Below are 17,288 nucleotides of genomic sequence, written 5' to 3'. Positions count from 1 at the left end.
CCTCTGACAAGACAGTGCAGGGTTTGCGTGGGTTCTCAGCTCTCTCAGGGTCCTCTGGACGGCCTGTGACAGCCACTGCGACAGGTGGCTGCTGCAGACACTGTCACTGCTTAGGCTCCCCCTGAGTACTTCAGGGCCATGGCGGGGGGAGTCTAAAGACAAGCTAAAGACCACACAGTACTGCCTGTTCCATGGCAGGTCTGCCTGGTGAGCCGAGATGCATGTTCTTGCTGAAGACACTCTCCATCCTGTGCTGACAAAGCTTGTCCTAGTCTTCAACACTGGACTCAAGACCACTTCCACACACAACTGCTTCATCCCACAGAGCACTCGCTACAAAGGCAGCTGGCTGTGTACAGCTCTTAGGCCAGCCCACGTTTCATCAAATGCTTGGATTATCCTGTACTAGGGTACCACCCACACTTGAGGCCTTGTGTGGCTCTATGGTCCAGGTAGGAGAGGTAGCAACTCTGTAAAGCCGCACAGCAGGACCCCCCACAGAGACACAAGGACAGGAAAGGACTGCCCAGGAGGAAGCAACCCACAACACTTCTCATCAGTCAGGTGACTTGATTTGTTTACAGTGGCCTACTCCGCCTACTGCCCTGGGATCCCTGTCCAGGGTCATACTAGTCATACTGGTCACATCACCAGCCTCAGAAACACCTCCCTCCCACTCCTGTGGACCCCAGTCCCAACAGGACCTGTAAAGGTCTCCTATCAGTCTCTTGTCCTTCTCACCTGGGCCACGCTATCAAACCAACTTCTAAATCAGACTCGGTACCCACTATGATTTTCGCCCAAAGCCACAGCACACAGCCCCTCTAGGCCCGTGACCTGGAGCCAGAGTGCTCAACACTGCCCCAGAGGAAGACGGATGTCTACTAGCCAGCAAACACACACACACAGAGACCTGTGACATTCCCAAATGCATCAGATGCCTCAGATCAATCCCACTGAGTCCTCCCGCTCCCCACAAGCGAAGCAGGCACAGCAGCGCAGGCGCAGGCAGCGCAGCTTCACCTTCAGAAGTCCTCTGTGAAAGAAAGTTAGGCCTTTGTACAGCATGGCTGTGGGCTGGTTTCTGTTCAGCTCCAAGGACTGCTGAAAGTCCTCGTGGGCTGTCGCGTAGTCCTATGGAAAGGAGGAGGAAAGATAAGATTGTGTTTATTAGACATGGAATGGGCAGAGGGAAAACCCCTAATCGGGTCCTGTGCCCTTGTTGGCCTTGAAAGTAATGCCCCGGCGAAGCAGTCCCGCGGCCTGCGAACTGGTTTCACAGAGCCTGAATTTTAGGCCTTTTGTCTTGACCACGGGAAAGGTATCCTTCCAAACACCAACAAGGCCACCTGTTCTCACACTGGACCCTTGAGAAACGGCCAGGCTGTGCTGCACCTTCACTGTGGTGAGCTGAAGCTCGGGTCTATAAGTGCGTGGTTAGTACTGCCAGCTCACGACACCTGTGCCCTGGAGCCACAGTGACAGAAAGAGACTTGGGGCTAGACCCGCCCACCTAAGCAGGAAGGTCTGGAAGCCTCACAGGTTCTGATTACAGCTTTCAGACTGGGAAGCAGACAACCTCAAGTTGTACCTCTAGGTAGGAGCTATGAACCAAACTGCAACCTTTTCCTGCCAGCCTAGAATTTGATACTGCCGAAGGCCCAAGGAAACACGACTGGCCCTTATTATCTCTATTGCATTTAATTCCTGTCAAAGACAATGCTCTCACGGGTGCCTTGTAGCACCGACATTAAACTGAACCCAGTCTAGCAGAGAGTGGCTCCTGGAATGGTGGGAGAAGTGAGGTGTGGACCAATAGTTATGGGGCAATCACCTCAGATATGAAGTACAAGGTCCCCCGGTGTCGGTACAGCCGTGCCGAGGGCTGAAGCTGAATAGCTTTAGTGAGATCATTTACGGCTTCATTAATTCGTCCCAAAGGGGACAGAATCTAGAAATCCAAAACATGCAATCAGGAAAAGTTCCTCCAACCAGCCCTACACTGTCAGAGTTTTAATTTCTCAATTCCGCTGAACCATACACCACTCACAAAGCTCCCTGTAGCAAGCTGCAGCCTATGGCCTCATGCACACACAGGTGGATGCACAGAAAGAAAACTAGGCTCAGTGCAGTGAGAGGAGACAGGGATGTGGGTCAAGCAGTTGCCTTGCTACTGAGTCTACTCTATGCATACCAGATGTGGCTCTCCCTGAAATAAGATCCCTTTTTCTGATGCTATGTTCACTTTTTAAGTAAAAACTTGGCACATGCACATTCAACCACCAGGACAGATGGATATGTCCTGGCGGTTGGTCCTTCATGGTCTCTAGTTCTACTCCCTATGGGAGTGAAAGATGAAGGATGCTTTCTAGTATCCCAGGTGCCCTGTCAGCCCAACTCATCAACCACACTCAGCATCACAGAGGAAATGGTCTGCCCATGAGAAGCCCTTTAGAGCCAGCAGTCACTGTGGTCCAGGCAGTCTGACAACACTATGACAGCCCAACACCCAGAAGGAAGTCAACAAGATATAAGAAAACCCCAGGGGTCCCTGTGTTCATGCAACCAAACCCATGCACTTGAGCCCAAGCAATCATCATTCCAGCAATTTCTAACCAGGGTGCTCTAAGAAAGGTCATGTTCACCCTGGGTTACAACTGGTCACTTGCTCTGCAGGAGCTCAGCACAGCCAGGGAGAGCACTTGGGTGGGCCCATTCCAAACATTAGCAGTGGCTTCCAAAGAGGAAAGAAATGGATATATGGCCTGGAACTCAGCACAGGGTGGGGTGGAGCTACCATTTGGAAGGAAAGATGCCCTTCTCTTCTTTATTAACCCCTAGATAAAAACTATCACATCTTGGCACAACTGCTAATATCCATTGTAATGGATAAGTTAAATGGTTAAGATATTTTCATCATATACAGATTATTTCAGGAAATACAAAAGCAACGTGTCTCACTAATTAGTTCTGAGTCAGCCAGGACAGGCTGCAATTCAGCAGCGAAATCATGATGTAGTGACCGCTGACAATGTCATAAATAGCGCTGTGTATTTAGATAATGGAAAGTTATTGTTCTAATCACCAACACCATTTTAGATAAGCAATCTGTTTTTTCTTTGATGTGCAAAATTTAAAAATATGCAAGTCTTAACTAAAATACTGGTTTAGCAGAATCATTTCACGCAGCCCCAAAGTCCTGAGGGAAATACCAGCAAGCCCACCCCGATTTGGTGGGACACAGAATGGTCAGCCCAACCACTATTATACAAGGGCCTCCTGCTGTGGGGGCAGGACTCCAGCCACCTAGCCCAATGGTGAGACCCGAAAGGAACAGTTGAGGAACTACATCACTGAGAAAAATAAGATTAAAACCAAGTCCCCAATACAATGTAAAAATACTAAGAGACTGAACTAAGACACTACAACTTGAGGATGAGACCTCCAGACGCAGTCTTAGAGTGAGTGAGCACCCAGGGCTTCAATATTTACTTCTTCCTCTCAAGAGAGAAAAAAGTCACCCCATATCAAACAACTGACTCCACACACGGGTTAGCACACATGACCCCAACAGCCCATCACTACTGCAAGAACACACGGATTTAAAGCCACAAAGGGAGTCTTGGCACTCTCCTCTCTCTGGGAATACCTTCTTCCTGCTGTTCTTACCTCCCAGCAGCCTAGCACACCCGTCAGCTTCTGTGCAGGTCACCTACTGACTCCACTGAGCAGACGCTGCAGGCACCCCTCCCATGCCTCTGTCTCTCCAGCAAACCTACCTGCTCAGTGTCTATGTAGGCAGTCCATCTCAGAGAACTGTCCATGAGCACAAGTGCGAACACTCAGGCAACTCCTTCATGCTTTCGCTCACTCAACCTCTCCCCTCCCTTCCACACCAATGCAACAACTGCTTCCAAGTGCTACATACTTCAGGCTGTCCAAACTGCTATCGTCAGTTTTGTTAAGTCATTTACATGTGCGACACGGTGAAGGGCATCTCTTTCATGAGCATCCGCTGGAGAAGCAGACAACATAACCACATGCTTTCACACCAAATATCACTCTCATGTTGCTTCAAGGGAATCCCTCATCCCATGGTTGTCTAGTAACGGCCACCAACTTCAGGCCTTGGGAACTCGGTAGGAACACAATTCAGCAGAAAGGAGCATTAAATGTTGTTATAATAATAAAATCATAGGAAACAGCTCTGAATTTCAGCTAGTTCAATAACAGAAGGAAAAAGAAAACCACACTCACTTCAGCTCGCTGCTCAAATACCTCTGGACGGTCAGGTTCCAAGGCAATTACTCGGCTCAGTTCAAACAGAGCAAGCTCAGCGTTCTTAATGTCCTTGAAAAGGTATTAGCTCAGTATGAGACACACTGCAGCTTGAACAGTGGCAAGATCTTCTGAGACACTAACGATGCAGGCACCAGCAAAGTCGCTGCTCAGAGACGAACACAAACTTCAGTTCTGCACAAACACTCTCCCAGGTCTGTTCAAGGGGTGCTGTCAGGCCAGCTGCTCAACTCGCCCAAGTCCCCACCCTCGAGGAAGGGGCACACTGATCCTGGATTCTTACATCAAGTTCACAGATGGCAGATACTATCTAAACGTAACCTATCCAATCCCCAGGGTGAACACATGGATGCCAGCCTGGGAATGACACCTGCCAGGGAGTGAGGAACAGGGAAATGCCAAGTGTCGATCAAAACCGTGACCAGCCTAGCTAAATTCTTTTGAGCATGTGTATGTTGACTTTAGGCTTAAAAATGCACATTTAAGTTTCTGCTAAAGACAAAAACAAGTTACAAGTTGAACTGTAAAATTTAGACATATGGGGACAGGAAGCAGTACATATCTGAAGGCTATGTGACAATTTGCCCCTGGCCCCTGCTGACCTATGACTGAAAAGGTTTTGTATCCTCAAAACTGTGTGCCCAGTCCCCCATGTCTCAGAAGGGTATAGCTATAACTTGTCTTATCAATTTTCTCCAAGCCAGTGTCAGCATAGTAGAATATTTTAAACTTTAATAAATTTTAATTAAGATATTTAATAAAATATTAAAGACTGTTTTCTAATGTTAAAGTTACAGAAATGATGGTTCTCCTCCAGGCGCTATTTGACATGACGGTCTTTAGTTGGGAGTCTGATAAAGGGTCTGTGGACAATACTCTAAACCCGCTCATCTTAAGGGCGCCCTGCCATTCACTGTGCAGTCTTGGGAAAGCACTCTCACAGCACGGGGGCTTTTTCATGATCAGGGCTCACTGTCACCTCCACCACCTTCCTCGGGGAAATAAAGGGAAGGACTTGTTGCTGCGGCAAAGACCTTTCCCTATCTGCAAAAGGTATAAAATGTAGCAAATAAAAATAAATGCCACATGCTAAAACCAAACCAAAAGACCCGTGTTCTTCCATCAACTTGTCACAGCTGTACGTGGATCCCAGGCTGAGGGTCCCCCTGTGGCAACCTCGCCTAGGCTCTGCATTCTTGGGGAATGGTCTGGGAACACAGTTAGACTCTGGCTGACTTGGAGGACCCGGGGAGCCTGGCTGCCCACCTCTAGCCATGGCACCTGGGGTGATCATCCACCCCTTTCTCGTCTACGTCCTGGCAGAGCTGAGTGGACGAGAAGCAGTGTGGACAAAGGCTCGTGTGCGTCAAGCCCCGTGGGCACGGCGGCAGGCGCGGCTAGTACATACTCACATGTAGGCCCTTCTTTCCATAGGCTATCCCTCGGCCATAAATTGCACTAACCAGATCAGGCTCCTCCTAGTCAGACCAAAACAGAAACACGTCAAAAACTAGAAACAAACAAAACAAAACAAGAGTCAGTTGCTGCTTAAAGCTAAGTAAAACCTCGAGAGACAGCTCTATAGTGTTACACTAGTGTAACCCCTGGGCAACTCTGCAGTCCAGATCTGAAACCTGCAACCAGACAGCTCACTGAAGGAGACATGCTGAAGGCTGCAGGGCACTGAAACACAACTAAACTGCCCTGGATGGAAGGCGCCCGGCACTGCCAAGCACTGCAGTTTCCTTCATGGAGCCACCTTAGTGCAAACGCCACCTTCTCAGCCACTCAAAGACTGACACACCAGCAACTGCATCTCACAGAGAACCTGGGAGCTCAGAAAGTGGGGGATGTGAGCAGGTGGTTTATAATACCCGTCCATATTGTCTTACATATACCCATGACTTAACCTGCAGAAGGAGGAGTCCCCCAGACAAAGGAAGGGTAGCAATGTGTTCCAGAATGTGCCGAGGAGCCATGGAGACGAACTATCTGACTCTGTAGCCTGCTCTCCCATTCTTCCAGAGCTTAAAAACCAAACGGATCCTTTACCACCTCCAGAGGTGTGGACATCACTTCTGCAGTCCCTCCGAGGCCCTGCCCCTAAGGCTGGAGGCGTGGCCTCTCTTCTGGCTGGGTGGTAGGAATACCTGTCTATGCTGGACCTTGGCCTCATTCACCTCATTCTTTAATTCTTTACTACAAGGTCCTGGTGCAACTTGAAGAGCTGTACAGAATCGCCCGGGGTTGAGCCCCTCAGAGGGGAATATGCTGCTCAGCTTCCGAGCTAAGACCTGTGTCTGCCCACACTACTGATAAGAGTGCCTCAGCATCCACACTGGTGAGTGCAGACAGACAACGGGATGGCACCCTGCACTCAATGCTTAGGCTGCTAACACAGAGTAGGGACCCACACAGCAATCTGCACACCGCACGCAAAAAGTCACAGAAATTCAGCCCAACAACTGTCCTGCTAGTTTCTCCTCAACCCTTTGAGGAGAAAACAAAGTCAGACCTGTAACACCAGCACTAAGGAGGATAAGGCAGGAGAATCAGATGTGACATCATCGTTTTCATCTGCATACCTGTCACCGGCGGCACAGAACTTGCCCAGAGAGAGTCTAACAGCAGGTCAGACTCATCTAGCCACAAACACAAGGCACGTAATGGCCAGCTAGAGCAGTCTTGGGGCAGGGGGGTGAAGGACATCAGGCTGAGGTGTGCTCTGCTAGGCCTGCTCTAACTAGAAATGGCGGGATGTGGCTGATGGGCACAGGCCAGCTGCAGAGCGAACTGTAGCAGACGGAGCTTTGCCATGGATGCCTCTTGTGAAACAGCCCATGGGAGCCTCCAGCTACCACAGCAGGGACATTTTCATAGCAACAGAGTATTTAAAGCCTTAACAAAAACTGCTGATAAAAGTTGTGGCATTTAAGTACTAACTGAATACAGGCATGCTGACAACTTCCTGTCTTCAGCCACCTTCAGCTGAGCTGCGGGGTGAAGGGTGCCCACATGCAGCCCCATTCAGACCTCTTCTTAAACCCTCCTAGGTCTGATTATCCCTGTGAGCAGCTGTGCATCACTAGAGTTTTCTCTGGTCCACTGAGCCTGCCTTTTAAGAAACACTTTGTAAGAACACAGGACATATGACAAGTATATCATTGTGTTTAGAGTCTAGTGTTACTACTCCTAAATGTAAGTACAGATATTATTAGCTTTAAAAATAGATACAACCTCATATACTCACATTATCCATCTTTAGCTTTCAATGTTAACAAGACAAAACTTTTATTTATGTAATGTAATAGTAACTTTTCTTTAAAGCAACAACAGAAAGAAAAACAGCCCAGTGCAGTGGCACAGCCTTTAATCCTAGCAATGGGGAGCAGACCTTTGTGAGTTCGAGGCCAGTCTGCTCTATAAAGTTTAGGACAGCCAGGGCTGTTACACAGAAAAACCTTGTCTCAAAAAAAAAACCACAACAAAACAAAACACATTAACTCTAAAAATAAGTTGGGATCAGAGCATCAAAGTTTGAGACTACCGAGCAAATATGACCAGATTAGTCCTGTTTTTTTTTTTTTTAATAGGTTCTTCAACATTTTAAGTGAGCTCAGTGAAAACCACAGTCTCCCAGCCTTCCTGAGGTTAAACAGCTACAGCAGCTTGGGTGCTGTCATGGCAACAGGGAGCAGTAGTGAGGACAAGGCAGTCCACATGTTACCCTCATGCCACAGCTAACAGACATAGTGACTTTACACTTGACGGGCTGGAGCCACAGCTCAGAGGTTAGGGGCACTGGTTCTGGTGGTTCCTGAAGAGGATCTAGCTTTGGTTACTGACACCTCCATGAGGGGACTTACAGTTGTCTAACACCCTTTTCTGGCCTCCCAGGGCACCAGGCACACACTGGTGCAGGTACACACAAGCAAGTACTCACACACAATAAAACAAAATAATCTTAAAAGGTGATTCTTAATAAATAATCTTAAGAGGTGATTCTTCTTCTACCAGAAGGCTGGCTTCTGAACCCAAACTAGAAAGTCATTATGTTCAAAGTCCAGTCAGGAAAATCTGTACATTGGGGTGCAGTAGGGGCTGAATTCTACCTCAGCGGGGCTCATTTACTTAGAGGGTGGTGTCTGCAGCTCTTCCGGGGATGGAAGGCAAGAAGCAGAATTCCTGCATTAGGAATTCAGGTCCACCACAATCAGACCAGATGCAAGCAGGGGTGCAGCTTAAAGTGTCCAGATACCTGCCCTACCAGGGTCAACTGGGCAAAGGCTCGGCATTCAGGATCACCGCTGCGGTGCACGGATGCACAGGGAAGTGATGCCATTACCCCGATGTGAAGTCAACCCAACCTGACCTAAAATCAGCGCCTCCGTCCTTGGAGGTGGTCCACACATGAACGCCAGCACTATGGAGGCAGAGGCAGGACAAGTTCAAGGCCAGTGCAGGTTACAAAGAGGTTGCTGCCTCCTGATAAATGAATGGACAGATAAAACAGCAATTTACAGTGCAGACTGACATTTACAAAGGCTGTTTGCTGAGGCTGGCTAGATATGGTGGCTCACACCTGTAATCCCAGTGCTCAGGAAACAGTGACAGGATTGAGAGTCTGGGGTTCCTCTGGACCACGTCCTGGGACTTTAAAGATGAAGAGGAGAAAGAGGAAGAAAGGAAGAAAGGAAGGAAGGAAGAAAAGAAGGAAGAAAGGAAGAAAGGAAGGAAGGAAGGAAGGAAGGAAGGAAGGAAGGAAGAAAGGAAGGAAGAAAAGAAGGGAGAAAAGAAGGAAGGAAGGAAGGAAGGAAGGAAGGAAGGAAGGAAGGAAGGAAGGAAGGAAGGAGAAAAACCAGTCATCTGCTCAAGCAGAGCCACAAGACACAACGAGGACGCTGCTCCTTGACAAGCACTGGGATGAACGCACAGATGAGGATGATGGGAATACCTCAGTCTCATACCCTGACGGCACAGAATAGATAATGGGAAGACATGAAACTTTAGATCCAAGCTCTCTGGAATTCAACCTTCACACACAAGTGATATCATCCATATAGAACTTACAACATCCAAGCCCCTGTGGTCACCCTTGTCACTTCCTGTAAGCGGAACAAGAAGTCGCTGCTTTGTGCTGTATTCCGCAGCTATCTAAGTCTGTTGAGTGTTAATGAACTCAAGGAAACCCCAAATCTGTGTGAGGATAGCTATCACAGTGTGACTTAGTTAGATGGTCACTGGCTTTAAACAAGCACTGCACATCTGTAGGGCCCTCCAAGTAACAGGCAGAACGGGTGAGCACCGTCACAGCATAAACAGTCTCTAGAGAAGCTGCGTTACAATTGAGAGAGCAGAGAACTTGGCGCCGCAGGTGTGCTTAAGGAGTTCGAGGCTCTGAAATTCTGGACAGGAAAAGGGACCATGAGCTAAAGATCAGTCCTCCCACCATGAAATCTGACCACTACATTTGCCAATATAAAGAAAGCAAGAAGCTGGGTGGTGGTGGCATACGCCTTTAATCCCAGTACTCGGGAGGCAGAGGCAGGCGGATCTCTGTGAGTCTGAGGCCAAGCTGGTCTACAAGAGCTAGTTCCAGGACAGGCACCGAAGCTACAGAGAAACCTTGTCTCGAGGTTAAAAAAAAAAAAAAAAAAAAAAAAAAANAAAAAAAAAAAAAAAAAAAAAAAAAAAAGGCAAGAGCAGTTTGATTTGAAGGGCAAACATGCTGTAAACATTCAACCTAAAGAGACTGGTTTATGCAAAATCCACCCACATAAGAAAGTTCGGGCTAAACATAGTTGGCAGCAGCTACTCCTCATCTGCTGCTGTCTTCGTGTCAAGAGCCTCAGTGCACTATTGACAGGGCTTTCGAAGGAATCAACGGGAGCTCTTAAACAACAACTAAATATAGGAAGCTCTGGCAGAGAAGAGTGCTGAGGGTTTGCGTTCAGACTTCTGGTGAAATGGCAGCATTTGTTCCTGACCTAGTTTTCTACCTAGCATAATCATATGTCACGAAGAAACGTGACAGAAAGTTACAAGCCCAACCTAGACATGCCACTCTGTCCCCACCCATAAGTGCACACACAGATCCCACACTTCACATTGTGTGGCACCAGGGAAGCCAGCAGGGGCAAGGGGCAGCTGGGCTCCCCTGCCCTGAGACAAGTGCACTACAAAGGATGCTCTGGTCCTCCCTTCCAAACTTGACCTGACCCACAGTACACACTGGCTCTGTCAGCCTAATAGAAACACTATCGCTACTATAGTGTCTTTGCTCAGAGAGAGATTGTGACCAATGGAACACCAGCATGTTCTAAAGTCTGTTCTCCAGGTGGCACCCACAGACTGGTTCCAGCACTAACTTAAACACAATACAAAATCTGCAGTACATATATTCGAATCATAAAACACAAATAGTAATAGCTTTAGAATTTAAACGACCTTAGAGTGGTAGAAAGAGGACATTTTAAATTCTGATGTTTTAGTACTATCATCAACCACAATAACAATATTTCTTAAAAGCTGAACTAAACGATTATACGCCTGCAGGCTGTTGGTACCATAAAGGAGCTGATTTCTGGTCATAAAAATGCCTTAGGTCACCGGGCGTGGCAGCGCACGCCTTTAATCTCAGCACTCAGGAGGCAGAGGCAGGCAGATCTGATTCTCAGCTAGGCTGGTCTGCAGAGTTTGTTCCAGGATGGACAGGAATAGATAGAGAAATCCTGGGGGCGGGGCATGCTGGGGCTAAGTCTAAGGCCAGACCACCCTGAAGGAGTTCAATCTCACCTGATCTCAGAGGCTGAGCAGAACTGGGCCTGCTTAGTAACTCAGATCTCCCTTCTAAACAGGGTCCTGTGTTTACTGGGAAAGTTTTACTTACTCTTTGTTTTGTTTTGTTTCGAGACAGGGTTTCTCTGTAGCTTTGATGCCTGTCCTGGAACTAGCTCTTGTAGACCAGGGTAACCTGGTACTCACAGAGATCCGACTGCCTCTGCCTCCTGAGTGCTGGGATTAAAGGTGTGCGCCACCACCACCCGGCTTTAATTAATCTTTAATAATGCAACATTAAATAGAACCACAATTTGAAAACCTATTTAAACAGTCAATTTTTGCATTTTAAATTCCACTGAAAACCAAAAGCATGCATGACCACCTGCACACAGAGCTGCTGGCTTAAGCTCCTCAAAGTAATAACCCAAACTATCTCATCAGTTTTCTGAGACTACAGAATTACCAACATAATCCAGTTGTTGTGGTGAGGGTTTTTTTTTTGTTGTTGTTGTTGTTGTTTAATTTGTTTGCTTTTTTAGGAACACAGAGCTAAAGTTTCAAAATTAGTATTTTAAAATGAAGTCTACCTGCTGGCCCTTGAGCCACCTGTTGGCCCCTCTGAGCAACAGTGACACATTTGCAACAATGAGATTTGTGTAATGAAAACTCAGAGTGCCTACTGAGCACCCCATGTACAAGGCATTAGGTACCAGGTTCTTCATAGGACATTCGATCTAAACCAAAAGAGAACATTTCTAGAGGTAGTTACTAGGATTCACACATACAAGCACAGAGCAGAAGGTATAGACATGGGAGTCTCTCACTGTGGAGTCCTGGCCCTTCTCCTGTCGAGCACTGGCCAGACATCAGCATCTGACAAACTCTACAAACAGCCAAGTGAGCAGGATGTGGAGGAGGCTAGCACTTCTGTGGCAGGACTCCTCCACAGCAGGCACAGGCACACTTACACAGACTCTCTCCTTTCCTCTTCCTCCCTCTGCATGTGTATACAGGGTTTCATCTCTGTAACCAGGGCTGCCCTGGAACTCACAAGCCTCCTCTCTCAGCCTCCCAAGTGCTGGGTCTCCGGGAATACACCGCCACACCAGGCTCTTTTCCCTTAACTGGACTTGAAGAACTATTTGCTAAGAAGCAATAGCCACGTCTGCTGTCAAGCAGTCTCACGATTTCTGGCTAAAGTGAGAGGCAGTGTTAACCTCAAGTCCTGTGAGAGAAGGACACAACTTTAATGTCCACCTCTCACAATGAGTCCATGTCTCAGAGAAGGTCTACATAGGTGACCTGAGCTACTTCTGCTCAACCTGGCAGCAAAAGGGCACCTCTGCTCCGTGATGGTGCAGACAGTGTGGGTTATCAGCCAACGCTGACTTCCTTTACCTCACGGAGAACAAAGTGACCCTTCAAGGTGCTGCCTTCTACTCTCTGCCACAGGCATCGTGTCTCACTGGGCCCCTGCAGATGTGTGGCTCCACCTGGCACCATATTAAACTCTCATATCACACACCCAAGGAGAGCATTACCTGCAGCATTGTCGAGAAGTGCCTTATGGCTTCATCATAGAGCCCACTGCCGACCAACACATAGGCAATAGCTGTGAGGCAAAACAGGAAAACATCAGAGTAGAAAGGCAGGCTGTAGTCAGTGAGGCTACTCTGCCTCGTTTCAAATGCAGCTCTATGGAGGAGGTGCAGTTAAAGCAAGCAGACAGGAGGCCACGGGTCCTTCCGCCTTTGCCCTCGCACACTGGCCAGGCAGCCTGCAGGCAGCAGGGAGACCGGAAGGCCAGCACAAGGGCATGTCATGTCTCCTAGCTCTTCTCGGGCCGGCAGTCCCAGGCCTGTAGGGGTGGAAAGGTTTTTACTCTGACTGGTAGCAAGGAGGACTGGCAAGGAAATGAAGCACAAGGGCTAACGGGCTGCCTGAGAACAGTGGTGCTGAGAGAGGCCAGGAGAGCAGGCGCCAGGCGCCAGAGCCACCCTCCCCAGCCTGCTGCACCAAGACACAAGACCAGATTTCTGAATTAAGATGAAGACTGCTGAAGAGGCTCAGTTCTGCCCAGCCTTATGTGGATGGGAACCCCCAGAACCTTTCCCAACTTCCTGGTTCTTGCCTAATAAGGCAGTGGCGAAGTTTCATAAAGATTTTCCTCAGCCGAGTGTTTAGGATTCCCTGTCCTTCCAAAGCTGGTACTACCACTGAACGGACAAGTGAGCTACGAAATGGACGGAGAGCAGAAAAGGTGCCCAGCAGTTAAGGGCATCGGCTGCTCCTGCAGAGGACGTGGGTTCAGTTCCCAGCACCCACATGGCGGCTTGCAGCTGTCTGTAACCCTAGTTTCAGAAGATTCAATACCCTCCTCTGGTCCCCAAGGGCGTGGACACAGTGTACAGACATACATGTGAGCAAAACAGACACTCACATAAGAGAAATATACATTTTTAATTCTTTAAAAAATAAAATGAAACAACTTCAGGGAAAGCCTTGGCTTAGGGACACAGATCTGTCTAGGCCTGGGCTATCAAATATCCCACAAAAGAAAACAATCTTGCCATATCTACCCACAACTTCAAAAGAGACTGATCCACATCTCACTCAGACGTAAACGGCTATGGGGGGGTGGGGGGGGCTAAGGTTTACTGTGGAGACCCAGCGATGTAAAAGAAAAGCTGGGACGGCTACAATTCTAGCAGAGATCTCTGTAGCCAGCAACTTGTCTCTGGACACGCCTTTGTTGACAACTTCTTTCTAAGAAAGTCTCAGTCACACAGAAGAGCCTAACTCAGCTCTAACCTTACGAACTTCACTACTAATTTCTACACACCCAGGGCTACAATAGTCCTTACCAACCTCTGTGCAAGAGCCTTTTCTTCCTTCCCTCCAGCTGGCCTGCTGCCGTCCTTCCTTCCCTTTGTCTGAGCCAGGGTCTCCCATATCCTAGGTTGGCCTCAAACTCACTAATTAGCCAAGGGTGACCGTGAACTCCTGATCCTCCTCCTTCTACCTGCCAAGTGCTGAGATTATACCACCCTTAGTTTATGCTGTGCTGGGGACTGAACCCGGGCCTCCTCCAGCACTCCACACTCAGGTCCCACCCAAACCTTCTGTCATGCACACCCACAGAATCTCAGGAGGGCCGGGGTAACCCTCTCTGGCTCGGGTGGCAGTGCTAATCTTCTAGCTCTCCCTCCCACCTGGCTTTCTGTTCTGCATCCAATCACAGCTCTGGCAGATGTTGCAGGGTGCTCCCAGCCTGGATTCTCACCTAACTCTTCATTGGTGCTGTCGTTGTCGGTAGCAAATGGGAATCTCTTCTGTTCTGCAATAGACTTGGCCTGGCTCTGAAAACAAACAAACAAACAAAGTCTTTCAGCTTCTGACAAACGACAGGCGCCCCACATGAAAGCCTGTTCTGTACAACGAAAGCCTGTGCTGTACGACGCTGGAGTTGTGTGACCTCTATGGGAGCAGGAACATACGTGCCACTGTCTGCTGACTGAGTTTCAAGAACATGGTTCAGAGGTGAACGGTCCCCTTATCAATCAGTCACTTCAGTTTCCAAAAGGAAGCATCATCTCTGTCTCATTGGATTAGCCCTGCTGGCTACTCTGAGGTCCCCTCAAGTTTCCACAGGGCCTTTGGGGCTTTTTATTATGTTGAGAAGATCACATTTTAGTCACCAGGCCTCCAGGGTGGCTTGGACACAGAACGTCAGATAAAGCATATAACTATTCTAGAATCCACACATGTTGGACACACAGGCCTAGGAGAATCTGACTGATAAATAAGACATATGACTAAATACTTCCCCACGCAGTAATGCACACAGCCATCAGGACAAGGCACAAACTACTGTAGGAAGCAAAGGGAATAAAAGTTGTCTTAGAAGCATGGACCTTTTTAAAGGTAGTGTCTTGCTATGTTGACTCTATGTATCTATGTATTCTATGTACCAGAAATCTATGTAGCCAGGCTGCCCTTGAACTCAAGGCAATCCTCCACCTTAGCCATCCAAGTGCTGGGATGACAGCCATATGCTACCGCACTTGGCTGAATACTCTTACATGCTCTTACATACAAGGCTCTTATATACAAACTGATGGTTCTCATGGGTTCTGGAGACAAACCACACTTGGTATCCAAACAGCTGCAATGTGGCTTGGAGGGTAAAAGCACCAAGGTGAACACCACACTGCACACGAGGAGAGAAGCGATTCCTCAAGTTGTACTTTGGCACATGTGCATATGTACGTATACACACACATACAAACTAAGTAAATAAATATTAAAAAATTATTAAAACAATCAATCCCAGGCTGGAGTCGCCACAGATACAATTTGAACTCCTAGTCATATATGCAGGAAAATCTAAATCAGAAAGGACTAAAGAGCTGATACCTGGGCAAATCTAGAGAATGGGAATCTGGAGACAGCTCCAAATCCAAGCTTGTCTTTTCTGGATGCACAGTTCAGAGTCCACCAGCACACGTAACTAAACAGCTGATGAGATGCAGTGTGACCAATGAGCTATACTGTCAGCTAAAATGAATTGGCCAGTGTACTTAATACGGTTACAAGACCTTCTGGTTGCAAACTGCAGTGCTCTGTTTACCTACAGAGTCAAGAACACACTAGCTCAGATCCCATCACACACAGGACAGAGGGTACTGCCTTGGGAGCCGATACCAGAATGCAGGAATGCGACACATTCCCTCTTGGTCAAGCCTCGGTTACAGAGGAGTCCACAGGTGGGAACCTGGCCAGTGGTCAGCCAACGCAGGGTGGTGGGTCACATACCAGAATCTTTTCAGTGTTGAGAGAAAGCAGGGAGTCACAGGGTGCCGAGCCTCTCAGTTCGCAGTCAGACTCATGGAAGTTCAAAAACGGCGACTCTGCAAAGCAAACAGGCTGTCACTCATTCATCGCCAAGGCCTTCGGTGCTTTGGTGCTCGCTGAAATCTTAAGATGCCCCAACCAAGCTAGAGGCCAGTGAAGAAAGCGCAGAGGCTCCCTGCACTCCAGCCCCACAGCATTCTGCGGGTTCCAAGTGCCCTGTTACCATCACAAACTGCAGCAGGGCTTCCTGATGGGAGATGAGGGGCAGAGCCAACACCTGTCTACAGCCCAGGTGTAGCCAGTGGCTGTGGAGCAGCTGAATAAAAGCCCTACTGGTGTGGCAGCATCTGCCTTGGGCTTAACACACACCTGCTCACAAATATAAGAACAAAGCCTGGGAGAGATGCACTAAGGGTTCAGAGCCCCAAATATGTAAACATGTCCTCCAACTCACTGAGAAAAACAATCAGTTTACAAATAAGTAAAGGGCCTTGAATGGGCAACCTTCTAAAGATACGAAAGCTACTGAGCACAAGAAAGGGCCATCATCATTAATTAGAGGAACACAGTTTGAACCACAATAAGGACCTCCTCCCAATCCACAAGACAGCTAGGAGAAACTGGAAACTTTGGGCGCTGACGGTAGGACTGTACAATGGTTCAGCACTGCGGAGAATGAGTTGGTAATCCCTCAAGTCGCACATAGAAGCACCATACAGCCCAAGAACTCCACCTCTGAATGTATCAAGAACTGAACACAGGACTTAAACAAATGCTGTCCACTTGTTTGTGGAAGCTGTAGTCACAAAGGGTGGTAAGCAACGGCTTACGTACTCCCAGCGGATGAGCAGATGAACCGTGGAAGGTACACATACATGATGGATTATCCCTCCGCAAAAACTGCAATGATATTTTATTTGTATTTTAATAAATAAAGCTTGCCTAAAAATCAGAATGCCAAGCTAAGCCACTAGGGGCCAGGGAGTGGTGGCACACACCTTTAGTTGTAGGACTTGGGAGACCTAGGCAGACGGATCTCTGTGAGTTCAAGGCTACCCTGGACTACACAAGATTGATCCAGAAACAGATCCAGGTGGTGGTGGCTCACACGTTTAATCCCAGTGTTTTGGGAGTCACACACTTTTAATCCCAGTACTAGGGAGGTGGAGACAGGAGTGATATGGATGGGCCGAAAGAAGAATATAAAGAAGAGACAGAACTCAGTGGAATGTGGAGTCTGAGGATTTGTGAAGACAGGATGTTGCCCTTTGGGTCTGAAGGTTTGGTAGAGGTAAAAAGTCTTTCTAGTGGTTGGGTGCTTTGCTTCTCTGATTTTTCAGCTTGAACCTCTGGGT

The 17,288-nt window shown here is 48.1% G+C and overlaps 1 protein-coding gene across 7 annotated transcripts in view; it reads right to left on the bottom strand.

The window, feature by feature from the left end:
• Positions 1-17,288, bottom strand: part of Ttc13 (tetratricopeptide repeat domain 13) — a 49,985-nt gene that overhangs the window by 25,042 nt on the left and 7,655 nt on the right. For 2 of the 7 annotated variants that reach the window (XM_050147074.1, XM_050147073.1), the window contains exons 2-8: positions 15,895-15,989; positions 14,363-14,438; positions 12,621-12,691; positions 5,712-5,777; positions 4,258-4,350; positions 1,835-1,951; positions 1,024-1,134 (exon numbers count right to left, since the gene is read on the bottom strand). In XM_050147074.1, coding sequence (XP_050003031.1) covers positions 1,024-1,134; positions 1,835-1,951; positions 4,258-4,350; positions 5,712-5,777; positions 12,621-12,691; positions 14,363-14,438; positions 15,895-15,989 — 629 coding nt within the window. The remainder of the gene's footprint in view (positions 1-1,023; positions 1,135-1,834; positions 1,952-4,257; positions 4,351-5,711; positions 5,778-12,620; positions 12,692-14,362; positions 14,439-15,894; positions 15,990-17,288) is intronic. The other 5 variants (XM_050147078.1, XM_050147077.1, XM_050147080.1 and 2 more) reach the window with 3 other exon arrangements.

The sequence above is a fragment of the Alexandromys fortis genome, unplaced genomic scaffold (assembly GCF_014885135.2).
Source record: "Alexandromys fortis isolate MF-2015 unplaced genomic scaffold, M_Fortis_MF-2015_v1.1 scaffold_12, whole genome shotgun sequence".
Taxonomy (NCBI): domain Eukaryota; kingdom Metazoa; phylum Chordata; class Mammalia; order Rodentia; family Cricetidae; genus Alexandromys; species Alexandromys fortis.
This window is presented reverse-complemented; position numbering and strand designations above follow the sequence as displayed.